At 46.9% G+C, this 13,701-nt stretch overlaps 1 protein-coding gene across 9 annotated transcripts in view; it reads right to left on the reverse strand.

The window, feature by feature from the left end:
• The window catches only part of LOC100338575 (uncharacterized), a 50,738-nt gene that overhangs the window by 3,265 nt on the left and 33,772 nt on the right, over positions 1 to 13,701 (reverse strand). Inside the window, exons 1-5 of one of the 9 annotated variants that reach the window (XM_008265507.5) lie at positions 11,654 to 12,280; positions 10,172 to 10,350; positions 8,343 to 8,428; positions 3,380 to 3,506; positions 3,002 to 3,100 (exon numbers count right to left, since the gene is read on the reverse strand). In XM_008265507.5, coding sequence (XP_008263729.3) covers positions 3,002 to 3,100; positions 3,380 to 3,506; positions 8,343 to 8,428; positions 10,172 to 10,298 — 439 coding nt within the window. In that variant the 5' untranslated portion in view covers positions 10,299 to 10,350; positions 11,654 to 12,280. Of the gene's footprint in view, positions 1 to 3,001; positions 3,101 to 3,379; positions 3,507 to 8,342; positions 8,429 to 10,171; positions 11,482 to 11,653; positions 12,281 to 13,701 lie in introns of those variants that run through there. The other 8 variants (XM_070078688.2, XM_008265505.5, XM_070078687.2 and 5 more) reach the window with 8 other exon arrangements.

The following is a 13,701-nucleotide window of genomic DNA, read 5'->3' on the forward strand; positions in this document are numbered from 1 at the left end:
CGGGGCCGGCGCTCTGGAGTAGCGGGTAAGGCCGCTGCTTACGGTGCTGGCATCCCATATGGGCGCCAGTTCAAGGCCTGGCTGCTCCACTTCCAACCCGGCTCTCTGTTGTAGCCTGGGAAAGCAGTAGAGGATGGCCCAAGTTCTTGGGCCCCTGCACCCACGTAGGAGATCCGGAGGAAGCTCCTGGCTTCAGATCTGCGCAGCTCTGGCCGTTGCGGCCATCTGGGGAGTGAACCAGTGGATGGATAGCCCTCTCTCTCTCCCTCTCTCTCTCTCTCTCTACTTCTCCTCTCTCTGTGTAACTGTGACTTTCAAGTAAAATGAATAGATCTTTAAAACATGTGTGTGTGTGTGTGTGTGTGTGTGTGTATAAAAGAAATATGCTGTCTTTTTCTCTCCATCTCCTGACCTCTCTCTGGCTCTGGATCTCTCTCTTACATTCTACTTCTCCCTCTTTTCCTTCTTCGTCCTTTCCTTCCAGTCTATTGGGTTTCCCCCAATAAACCCTTTCCCTTGAAAAAAATATGCTTTCCCTCACTATTAATTAGGATAATGAAAGAAACAACATACCATATTCACCTCTGTATTTGCAAAAATTTAGTAAGTTCCTCAGTGTCAAGTATTGACAAAGATACTGAGTTCTGGAAGCTCTCCAAGTCAGCTACAGGGGGTATGTGTTTGGCACAGTGGAGAAGCCTGCACTCCATGGCAGAGTGCCTGGACCAAGTCTTAGCTCTGCTTTCCATTCCAGTTCCCAGTTAATGAGCACGCTGGGAGGCAGCAGGTGATGGCTCATGTACTTGGGTCCTTACCATCCATGCGGGGGAGTCAGACTGAGTTATAGGCCCCTGACTTTAGCTTGGTTCAGTCCTAGCTGTTGCAGGCATTTGAGCGAGTGAATGCCATCAGCAGATGGCAGAGTTCTTTCTCTTTCTCTCTCTCTCTGTTTCTCTGATTTTTAAATAAATAAAATCTGCTAATGGGAGTGCAGATTGGTACAAATGCTTTGAAGTGCAACTTGGTAATAACTAGCAAAATGAAGATGCACATAGTCCATGACCAACACTTCGCATCTACCAACCATCTTGGTAAAACACCTGCATATGTGTACAAGGAGACATGTACATGAAGGTTCACTGCAGCATCTTTATAACCTCCAAATTTGGAAACAGTGTAAATGTCTATTAATAGTAAACTGTGGTTTATTAATTCAGAGGAATTGAATGAACTGAAACAGTATGCAGGAATCTCAACACTGGTGAATGAAAAAAGCAAGTAAAGGAAGCATACATACTATTTATTTAAAAACAGGACACATAATTGGAGCCGACTGTGGCACAGTGGGTAAAGCCACCAACTGCAGTACCAGCATCCCATACTAGTTCAAGTCCTGGCTGCTCCATTTCCAATCCAGTGCCCTGCTAATGTGCCTGGGAAAGCACTGGAAGATGGCCGAGGCCCTTGTGCCCCTGCACCCACATGGGAGACTGGGAAGAAGTTCTAGGCTCCTGGCTTCAGATCAGCTCCGGCCATTGCAGCCATTTGGGGAGTGAACCAACAGATGGAAAATCTCTCTCTCTCTCTCTGCCTTTCTGTAACTGCCTTTCAAATAAAATAAATAAAATTTTTTTTAAAAAAAAGGACACATAAAATAATGCATATATTGCTTAGGGAGATATATGTGTTAAAAGTATGAAGATATGGGAATGAGAACTCTAAACTCAAAAGACTGGTTATTTTGAAAAGTAGAAGGGGAATAGCAGGGCTTCAGTTCTGATTACTTCTTAAAAATTTTTTGTTTATTTATTTGAAGGGCAGAGTTACAGAGAGGCAGGCAGAGAAAGAGAGAGAGAGGTCTTCCATCCAATGGTTCACTCTCTAAAGAGCCACAATGGCCAGAGCTGCACTGATTCAAAGCCAGGAGCCAGGAGCTTCTTCCGGATCTCCCACAGGGGTTCAGGGGCCCAAGGACTTGGGCCATCTTCCACTGCTTTCCCAGGCCACAGCAGAGAGCTGGATCGGAAGTGGAGCAGCCAAGACTTGAACCAGTGCCCACGTGGGATGCCGGCAGGCACTGCAGGCGGTGGCTTTACCTGCTACACCACAGCACTGGCCCCCAAAATAATTTTTAAAGGGTTATTTATTTATTTAAAAGGCAGAACGACAGAGAGAGGGAGACAGACAGACATATTCTATCCTCTGATTTACTCCCCAAATGCCTGCAACAGCCAAGGCTGGTCAGGTAGAAGCCAAGAGCTAGGAACTCCATCCTGGTCTCCCACATCATAGCAGAGGCCCAAGTCCTTGGGGCCATCTTCTGCTGCTTTCCCTGGCACATTAGCATGGAGGTGGATTGAAAGCTAAGCCAGCGACTTGAACTGGCACTCTGAAATGGAACATTGGTGGTACACAATGCCAGCCTTGTCTCCTTTCTTAACATAGGTGGAAGCATAGAAATTTGGTAAGATGTTCTGAACTTCTTAATAAAAGTTCAAGAAGATTGCTAAAGACCACTAGATTCGGTGAGAAGGAATCCTGTGGTAATTTCTATTGCAGGAGTTTTCATGAAATGGCTATTACAAGAAATTAGGATACACGAGTTAAAAACACAATGAGAACTGAAGCTGAGATTGTAAATGAACATTGTCAAAAAGTGGAAATAGAGTGAGAGAAAATTAAAGATTAGCACAATGTCATGAAAAGAGATCTGTTTTGTGTGGAGAGACCATATACACTGATTGCTTAGAGAATGGAGCTTTAGACATAGAGACTTTCTCCACTGGAGAAAATCAAGTTTAAACTTAAAGAGGACAAGATATCTTTTCCCTCTGACCGCACAGAGACATCTGCAGGGGCTCAGTGAAGAAAAGGGGTAACTGGAAAGGGTGATATCAGGATGAAGGCAGGTCCCATCCAGCAGCCTGAGCCTTCTCCCCAGGCTGGGAAGGCCTGAGCACTCCGCCCTCACAGTAAAAGGCACCACCTGCCTTGGTCTCACCTGAACTGGGATCTCCTAGGTCTTCTCTCTCTGCCATCCATGGCTCTTCTCCTTTCTCCAACTGGGAAATCACGCTTGGTTTGGAAAGCTGATATCCTGCTTATGAGTAAGGAAACAGCAGGAATGTTCATGCTTATGTTTAAGAACCATCCCCCGAACTTAGCTCCAGCCTTCCAGTTATTCAGGGTCTCAGAAAGCGGAGTAAAGTTGTTGCCCAAGGAAGGAGAATCAGATGTGCCCTGGCTTGATTTTCAAGGGAATAAGATGTCTCTAATATAGAACCCAAGGCCAGGCTCCCAGGAATCGCAACACGAGTAATGTAGAATAGGTGCCTCCCCAGCAGTGGGTAGATTTCTTGGATAGACAGCCCATCCTTACCCACGGACACCAGGTTCCTGTAGTTCTCCAGCATCACCTCTCGATACAGGTTCTGGTGAACAGGGGCCAGCTGCCCCCACTCTTCCTGGGAGAAGTCAACAGATACATCCTTGAAGCTCAGTGGTTCCTAGAATATCAAACACACTGCTTTTCAGTCAGAGACTACCTCCATCAAGTCAAAGGACTTCTGACAGTATCCTCAGCTCTAAGACTCTGAACTAGCTTCACCAGGACCTTCCTTCTCTGATCTTCATTATGGATAATTAAATCTATAAGACAGTCATACATGCCTCAGGAAAAAACTAAGCAGGATAGGGGAGCAGGGAGATCCACAGTGAGGGTAGGGATGATTTTTTACGTAGGTGGTTGTCGAAGGCCTCCCTCAAAGCGTGACATGTGACTGGAGACATGAAGTCGGTGAACGTGAGAGTCCTGTGGCAATCAGGAAGGAGCATTCCATGCAGGTGCCAAGGACCTACTCTGAAGGTGTCCTGGGCTCCTCTGAGGAGCAGGCAGGTGGACAGTATGGTTGCAGGTCAGTTAGGGAAGGGCAAAGAAGATGAGATCAGAGAGGAGGAATGAGGGCAGGGTTTGCCAGAAGTGCTTTCTCCCCCCAGTAGCTATCATCACAAAGAACAGCTTTCGTCACATTCTTTTTGAGCATGAATTCTAGAGCTCAGAAAAAAGTTTAATCACCTAAAACTGTAGTCTAACCCCTTCCTCGATCAAATACTGAAAAGAGAAAAGAGCAAGACTTGGCAGTGGTGGGGCAGGGCACTTGTAACCAGGCTAGTTAGAAGTAAATGCAATCAAACTGACGCTGCATCGCAGGCAGAGCTCAGCCACAGCTCCAGGAAGAACATGAGCAATTAGTCCCTCAGTCTCACTTTAACCACCAGACAGAGGAAAGGGCTTAGGGTCTCTTGGAAATAGAACAAAACAAAACAAAACCATATATACATACAAGTATGTGTATATCTATACTTCATTCTCCACTGTTTTTTATATATGATATATGAACTAGACAATGAAAAAGGAGAAAAGTGTAGCCTATAACCAAGAAAAGAAAACCAATACAAGCAGAACTGAAGGTGACCAAGTCATTGGAATTAGCAGATAAGAAATCTAAAGTAACTATTTATTTTTTATTATTTATTTTTTGACAGGCAGAGTTAGACAGTGAGAGAGACAGAGAGAGAGAGAGTTATAGACAGTTAGAGAGAGACAGAGAGAAAGATCTTCCTTCCGTTGGTTCACTCCCCTAATGGCCACCACGGCCAGCACTGCGCTGATCCGAAGCCAGGAGCCAGGTGCTTCCTCCCGGTCTCCCATGCAGGTGCAGGGCCCAAGCACTTGGGTCATCCTCGTTGCCCTCCCAGGCCATAGCAGAGAGCTGGACTGGAAGAGGAGAAACCGGGACTAGTACCCGGCGCCCCAACCGGGACTAGAACCCAGTGTGCTGGCACCACAGGCAGAGGATTAGCCAAGTGAGCCACGGCGCTGGCCTAAAGTAACTATTAAAATACACATTAAAGGATTTACAATACAATATGGATCAAATGTGCAAAAGATGGGGGTCACTGAGGAGAGGTATAGAAATGCTAAAAAAATAACTAAGTGAAAATTCTGCAAAATTCATTGGATGGGATTAAAGCAGATTAGATCCTGATGAAGACAAGATTAGTAAAACTTAAGCTAGACCAACAAATATTACTCAAACTGGAGCAGCAGAGAAACGAGGCTGTGGGAGAATATCAAAGGTACCTAATATATGAGAATAATACTATCTCAGAAGAAAGGAGCAAGTACTGTGGCATAGTGAGCTGCCACCTGCAACACCAACATCGCACATGGGCACCAGTTCACGTTCCGGCTGCTCCATTTCCAATCCAGCTACCTGCTAATGACCTGGGGAAAGCAACAGAAGATGGCCTAAGTATTTTGGTCCCTACCACTCATGTGGGAGACCCAGATGAAGCTCCTGGTTCCCGGTTTTGGCTTAGCCCAATGCTAGCTGTTGCGGCCAACTGGGGAATGAACCAATGGATGGAAAATCTCTGTCTCTCCCTCTCTCTGTAACTCCAACTTTCAAATAAATAAATAAATCTTTAAAAAAAGGAGAAAAGAATGAGCAGAAAAAAATTTGAAGAAATAATGGCTAAAACTTTTCTAAACTGATAGAAAAATAAAATGAATCATAGATCCAAAAAGCTCAGCAAATCCCAAAATGGATAAACTCAAAGAAAACCATACTTATCATAGTCAAAATGAAGATAAAAGACATCATAAAAGGAGACAAAAGAAGGTAGGAAAAGAGGAACAAAACAACAAACAAAACTTGGCATGAATCGATGACACAATAACTGGGTTCCTGTCACCCACAAGGGAGACCTGGATTGAGTTTCCAGCTCCCAACTTTGACTTCCTGGCTATTGCAGACATTTGGGGAGTGCACCAGCAGATGGAGAACTGTCTGTCTCTCAAATTAAAAAAAAAAATACATTTTGTGATTGCTAGAGCAACACTGAAAACACATCAGGGAAGTATGGTTTAAAAGTCATTAGAGGGGGCCAGCACTGTGGTGTAGCAGGGTTAATGCCCTGGCCTGAAGCACCGGCATCCTATATGGGCGCTGGTTCAAGACCGGGCTGCTCCACTCCCCATCTAGCTCTCTGCTATGGCCTGGGAAAGCAGTGGAAGATGGACCAAGTCCTTGGGCCCTTGCACCCATGTGGGAGACCTGGAAGAAGCTCCAGTATCCTGACTTCAGATCAGCACAGCTCTGGCCGTTGCGGCCAATTGGGGAGTGAACCATCGGATGGAAGACCTCTCTCTCTCTGCCTCTCCTCTCTCTGTGTAACTCTGACTTTCAAGTAAAATAAATAAATCTTTAAAAAAAATAATTAGAGGACAGAAAATAGAATTCCAAAAAATGGTTCAATGGAAAGAAAGAAAGAAGAGGACAAACAAAGAGCAAATAGGACAAATAGCAAACAAAGGGGAACACATACTTACACAGCATTACATCAATGATCCCTTTCACTATAAATGGACTAAGCAAGCAAGACTTTTTTTTTTTTTTTTTTTAAGATTTATTTATTTACTTGAAAGGCAGAGTTACAGAGAGGCAGAAAGATGTCTTCCATCCACTGGTTCACTCCCCAGATGGCTGCAATAGCCAGAGCTGTGTTGATCCAAAGCCAGGAGCCTCCTCCGGGCCTCCCACACAGGGCAGGGGCCCAAGGACTCAGGCCATCCTCCACTACTTTCCCAGGCCACAGCAGAGAGCTGGATTGGAAGTGGAGCAGCTGGGGCTTGAACTGATGCCCATGTGGGATGCCAGTACTACAGGGAACAGCTTTACGGCTATGCCATACCGCTGGCCCCATCAGTTAACATTTAACAAGGTCACACTTTAGATGAAGAAAGCCACACCATGTAAATAATAATTAAAAGAATTAAAAGAGATATACTGAATCAGACAAAGGGGACTTCAGGAAAAGGAATATTACTAGGCAAAAAGAGGGACATTCCCTAATGATAAGAGCAGCACCTCATCAAAAAGACAACAATCCTAAGTGATTATGCATCTGATGGCAAAAGTTTAAAATAAGAAAAGCAGAATCGACAGAACTAAAGCAAGAAATAAGCAAAAACCTCAATAATCAGAGATGTTAACACTCCTCTCTCAGTAACTGATATGCCAATAGACAAAAATTCAAGGATATTAGCACCCTGCTAAAGTGCCTGGAAAAGCAGAAAAGATGGCCCAAGTACATGGGTCCCTGCTACCCACGTGGAAGACCCACATGGAGTTCCAGGCTCCTGGTTTCAGCCTTGCCCAGCTCCAACCACTGTGGTCATTTAGGGAATAAACCAGTAGATGAAAAAATCTCTCTTTCTCTCTCACTCTGTGTATCTGTCTCTCCTCTATCACTCTGTCTTTTAAATAAATATTTTTTAAAAATCCCATCAGTTTTTGATAAGTGTTGGGAAGTGAGAGGTTCCAGATATGGGGGATGTAGAGACAAGATAATCTTCAAATAATAAGACTAGTAGCATTACTTCTCCCATATTACTGTAAATTAATCTGGAATGTATTTTAATTCTACAAGTCAGATATCAGCCCCTGAACTTCTCAATTAAGGAAACTGAGATTGCAAATAGCTTAAAAAAAAAAAACAAAAAAAACAAAAAAAAACCTGCCCCAGGTCACTTGAGCAAGATGAGAGAAAATCAAATCCTGTTATTACCTTCCCCCAGAACCCAAGTTCTTTTCACTTAAAATTCTTCTGTCCTCCAGTAACATTATCTTTAAAATTCTTTCTTTTACGTTTATTCTGTAATGTCCCCTCTATGTCATCTGTGTCTCCAGCAGTCCGGGTAAGACGCCCCTACTTCTGCCACCCTATTATAACTGCCTCGGACAGGGCTCCTGCCTTCTCTGCCCAGCCGGTCTAATGTGTCTCTGTGCCAACTGACCACTTCTCCTCTCACTTCTGTGGCTACGACTTGACCTCTGCTGCCCAGCTGTGATAGGGTCACCTGTCAAAGATCACAGGCTACCTGTGCGTCTCTAAGAGCATCCGAATGTTCTCACCCATTTGCATTCTGAGTATTTTACTGACCTTTGTCTTAGATCCTAAGTGGCACCTACTGGTTTTGGGGCGGATTAGAATTTTATCACTGATTTTGCTTTCTCTACAGAAATTATCTCAGTATTAGATCTAGATGTTGGTGAGAAACAAGTTACAAGGAGAGAAGCCACTACAAGTAGGAAATTGCCACCATGGAAACCCAATTTTCTCTACTACAATAACTTGAATTAAGTGCCCTAGGTCAAATTTGTTAGTCTCAAACTCCTCTCCCACACAAAAGACAGGTTATAATCTTAAATTCTGAGAAGTAATGTTAAAAACAACAAAAAAAAAAAAAGAAAGAAAGAGAGAAAACTCCAACCCACCTGTGATTCTGCTGCCAGGAACCCAGGGGTCACTTCAGCCTCTAAGCATTCTTCCTGGGCCTCTTCAGTGTCCTGAGACAGCGGAGCTGGCGAGGGGAAAGAGCCATGAGGTCTGCCTCTCCCCATGTCCCCCAGACAGAATGCAGATCCAGGGAGCGCGGCTCTTCCTCTACCACACTCACACAGAGAGGGCCACTGAGGACCCAAGAGTGGCCCAAAGCCTCCTGATGAGGAGGACCTGCAGCACGGACTCTTGGCACTTAATATTTCCCAGCGGTCGAAGCTGCTCCCAAACCACTGGCCCATCAGGCCACCCCTTTGTTCAAAGCATGGACAAGAAAGAAAAATCCAAACATTTTACCATGGGATTCAAAGGCACTCTATGACCTGCCCTAAGCATATTTTTTTAACACTGCTTACCTCTAAACTACCATCCTTTATCCATGCGACATACCCACCCATCACACTCTTCACCCTGTTGGACTAAATACTTCCCATTCTCTAAATCATTCTGCAAGGTATCCATTTTTGTATCCTTTCCCAAAACCTAGAAAAAAACTAACACATTCTAGGCCCAATTCAACAACATCTGGCTTGTGAAAATTGTTTAGATACAGACAGTCAGAAGAAGTTCCCACTCCTGTACATTCCCCAAGAACTTTGCTAAGGCTGTCCTTCCACTATTTTAATCTGTGTCTATCTTCATCAGTTAGTAATCAGGGAATTATTATTTTCATCTGTCAGGATGTTTAGCCAAGGGTTAGGCATTTGGCAGAGGTTAAGATGCCACTCTGGACAACTACATCTCATATCAGGGTGCCTAGTTCAGATCCCGGCTCCTCCATTTCTGACCCAGCTTTCTGCTTACGTGCACCTTAGGAAGCTGCAAATGATGGTTAAAGTAGTGAGGTCCCTGCCAACCACGTGGAAGACCCACATTGAGTTCCAGGCTACTGGCTTTGGCCTAACCCAGCCCTGGCTGTTGTAGGCACTGGGGAGTGAACCAGATGATGGAAGATCGCTCTATGTCTGTCTCTACGTCTCTCATTCTCCCTCTGCCTTTCAAATAAAATGAGAATAAACAAAATTTTCAAATAAAAATGAAACACGCCATCCTCTTCAAAAACAAAAATAACACAATACTGGCTGAATCTTAAGTGTTAAAGGTAGGAATTAAGACAGCACATGACACACATGGATTCCTCTGTCCACCTCTGTACTCTTGACCACATCTCTAAATAAGGGGTGATCTCTCTCTCTCTTTCTTTCCTTCTATCTCTGCCTTTCAAATAACTAAGTAAATATTAAAAAAATTGTTTTAAATAAATAAATAAGGTGTGATCCTGGACATGTTTCCCTGGGAACCCACAGGGTTCAAGGTGAAATGAAGGTAATAAGGCCTGTCATTGCTGTCTCTCTCCTGATGACATGAAAAAGCTGATACTTGAGAAAACGCTGGCTTGGAATAAAAATAACTGGAATTTGTACAGGAAAACCCTTGAAGGACTTAATGGGAAGAAAATTTTGACAGCCTCCCAAACTCCACCTTGTGAGTCACATCCCCACTCTTAGCAGCCACTGATGGGGACATTCTGCATCTGTCTTCCTGTCCTGTGTGAGGACAGATGGGAACAGCATTCGGCACAAGTCACAAGGAGCCTGGGCTGGGATCCCAGTATTTTCTCTCACACCTATGCTTTTCCCAAAAGCCCCAAGCATGAACCCCAAAGACCTTCTTCCCCCAGTTTCCATGCCACGAGACCAGCTCAATGAAGTGTATATCCATCTTTTCACACACAGATGAGACCAGCTTCTTCCCTCATCCTCACCTTCTCCTTCAAACACCGTAGTCACATCCTCCCACAGGGGCGTGCCCTCCTTGGTCTTTTTTGGATGCTGCAACTTCACCCAGGCGCTGGCCTTGGTGGGCAGGGAGATCAGGAGCTGCTGCGGCATGCTGATGCCCGCCTGGGCGGGCCTGCCCGCTCTGCAGAGGACACTGCCGAACCTGGAGGAGAAGCGTCACAGCTGGGTGGTCATCCCCAGGTCACAGTCTCCTGCCCTGACGACTTCCTTGTGTCTGTGTGGCTCCTGGAGGCTGCTGTGAGTCGCACACTTGTGAAAAATGGATTCCTCTCCTAAACAGAGCACTGTTTCCCTGGCAGGCAGCCGGCTGGGTAGGTTTGAGCGCATATTCTTCTAGAGGAGCAAAAGGCAAGAAAGGAGGGACCCAGAAGTGCCTGTCATGTAACAACTCCAGAACCTGCAGAAATACATCGATAAACCACAAAAAAGCCCAAACAGAGACTTGGCCCCATGCAGGAGTAATACAATCAGTGTTCTTGGCTGTCACTGTCTCTCAGTCCCACACACATATGTCAAAGATACACCAACACCCCGAGATGTAGAAACACGGACAGCCCGGGCCTCGACTTCCCTCCTTGTGAGCTGCAGGCATCTTCTGCCTGGGGACAGGGCTAGGAGTTAAAAGGGCAGCTTTTGAAATCAGACAGCCTGGCTGGAGTCCTGGCACCTGCACTCAGAAGTTCTACAGCACTCTGCTCATTTATAATAGTTGTACTTCACGGGGTTGTAACGCTGATTGAGACAACGCTGGGGATACAACATATCCTTAATAAAAATTACAACAAGCCTTTTATTTTAATGCTGTATCATATAATTATCTTTTTAAGTTATTTAAAAGAAAAACAACTAAAGGCTTGAAATTACAGTTCAAGTATCTCAGCGGGCACAGCACTGTGGGGTGAGCACAGGGGGCAGACACAGCATCACCCAGGCGGGTGCTCAGCAGCGGGCAACTTCCTTTGGACCTCCCTGGTGAGAGGCATCCTGGTTTCAAGAAAGGTTAAAGTTGGGGGAGAGGGCGGTGCCTTCAAATGCAGAAAATATACTTCTTAACATATAAGGAGGATCCCTGCAGCGCTGCCAGTAGCAGGCCAATCTGGAAAAGCCCAAATCCACCACCTCCTCCCAGCCGCACTATATGAACAGGTGCCTCTGGGGCTCCGAGAACGGCGCTAGTTCCGTGGAAAGGGAGTCGGCCCAACTTTTGGAAGTCTGGCGGGAGGAAGAGGAGGCTACGTGACTATGCGCGTCCTGGAGCCTTGCAGAAAATGTCCTGTGTATAGAAAAAGTCTCATTGCCGAAGTGCAGAAACTTTGGAATCTGAACTTATCAAACAGCTGGTGACCGAGCAGCTTCCTCGCGAAGACGCTCCGTTCTCAGTGTTCCCAGCCACGCCACCCTCGGACCTACAGACCACAGCCCCACGCGGAGAGGCCCCCACTCACCCGCTGCGCTACGGAGGCAGGCAGGACCAGAGCTGTCAGCCGCAGCGTCTCTTCGGAGGAGGGCTGGGTGCTAACGGATCGTGTCTCTCCCAGCCTTTTATGGACCGATCACCTCTCCACCCAACGCAATCATTCTCCAAAAGTCATGAAGCCCAGAGGGCCATCGGCCTCCGGAGTGGACACGGGTCTTTCACAAAGCGCCATCAAGGGTAGGCCTAGGGCGGTGGGCTTTCCCAGCCACAGCACCGGCGGGGCTGAGCGCCGGCTGGGAAGGCTGCTCAGCACCGGCTCCTGGCGGGGCCGGGCGAGGACACACCTCACTGGCTGATGCTTTAGTGCCGGATCCAGCGGCAGCGGCTAAGTCCACCCCCAGCTTCCGCCTCCTTAGGCCGCAGCCCGACGTCTCCCAGGGCCTCTGCCTCGGGACTGAACCTCCAGGTCTACCGAGCCGCCGGCTGCCCCCCGGCCCAGCTGGGGGGCCCGGCTCCAGCCCACCCCACGCGGTCCCGCTACGGATACGGCCGGGCGCCTGCGCGTCCTACCGCGGGCTCCTCACGCTCGGCTAACGGCTCCGCCCCCAAGAGGCGGCCGCGAAGCCCGCCCTCTCCGGGGACGCAGCGCGCGCCCGAGAACCCGGAAGCCGGAAGCCGGCGGAGCAGCCCCGAGGCCGCGCGCGCCCCCGCTCACCCCCGAGAGCTTCTGGGAGCTGGGGTCCGCGGCCGCCCTGCCGCTGGGGCCTGGGTTTCCTGACGGTGCGCCCCGAGAGACCACGTGGCCGGCCGGCCCTTCCGGGGAGGAAGCCTTGTCTGTCTGTCATTCATTCATTCATTCATTCATCGGGCAGCTCTCTTGTGAACGGCTGTGGTGATCAGCAATAAGCAAAACTCGGTTCTTGTTCTCTTGAAACTTAATTCTAGTGAAATTAGTTGATGATTGTAAGTGGAAAAATAAATACATAAAACCCCTGGCAATGCTGAGAGTCTTAGAAAACAATAAAATTTAAAATAACGGTCTGAAATCGGTACTTTTTAATGTTCTTAAAGGCTGTATTAGTTTGCTAGGGCTGCCGTAAAAAAGGCCGGACTGCGTTGCCTACACAGCGGAAATTTACCTTCTCTGGGCTGTGGAGGCTAGAAATCCAAGAAAAGCGAGGCAGGTTTTGTTTCTCCTCCTGGTGTTCCCGTTTTTAAGATTTTATATTTATTTATTTGAAGAGCAGAGTGACAGTTTTAGTGGGAGATTAAGAGATATCTTCCATTTGCTGGTTCCCTCTCCGAATGTCTGCTCTCCCAATGTGCACAACAGCAGGCGCTGTTGTCTCAGTCAGCGTTACAACCCCGTGAAGTACAGCTATTATAAATGAGCAGAGTGCTGTAGAACTTCTGAGTGCAGGTGCCAGGACTCCAGCCAGGCTGTCTGATTTCAAAAGCTGCCCTTTTAACTCCTAGCCCTGTCCCCAGGCAGAAGATGCCTGCAGCTCACAAGGAGGGAAGTCGAGGCCCAGGCTGTCCATGTTTCTACATCTCGGGGTGTTGGTGTATCTTTGACGGATGTGTGTGGAGCTCCATCCTGGTCTTGCACATGAGTGGCAGAGGCCTAAGCACTTGGGCTGTCATCTACTGTCTTCCCAGGTGCATTAGCAGGAAGCTGGACCAGAAGCAGGGCAGCTGGACTCGGGGCAGACATTGCACTGGCTTAATCCACTGAGCCACAACACCTACCCCCTGATGTTTCTCTATATGTCCAATCCCCCCCCCCAAGGTTTTATTTAAACACAAATAAAATGTGCAGCCTGGCTGTCAAAGAAGAGAAGGGACGGTGGTGTGCAAAAGCTGATGGGACAAGTTACCTTTTTTTTTTTTAACTTTTTTCCCCAAAGAAACCTATTATTTAACAAATACAAACTTTATGCATTCCATAGGTACAGCTTTAGGAATATAGAGATTACACCTACCATACCCCCCAACCCACACTCCCACCCTTCTAGCTCCTCCCTCTCCCTTTCCCAGTCCCATTCTCCACTAAGATCCATTTTTCAATTAACTTTA

Source organism: Oryctolagus cuniculus, chromosome 7 (genome assembly GCF_051225735.1).
Source record: "Oryctolagus cuniculus isolate XC-2025 breed Fujian yellow rabbit chromosome 7, ASM5122573v1, whole genome shotgun sequence".
Classification (NCBI taxonomy): domain Eukaryota; kingdom Metazoa; phylum Chordata; class Mammalia; order Lagomorpha; family Leporidae; genus Oryctolagus; species Oryctolagus cuniculus.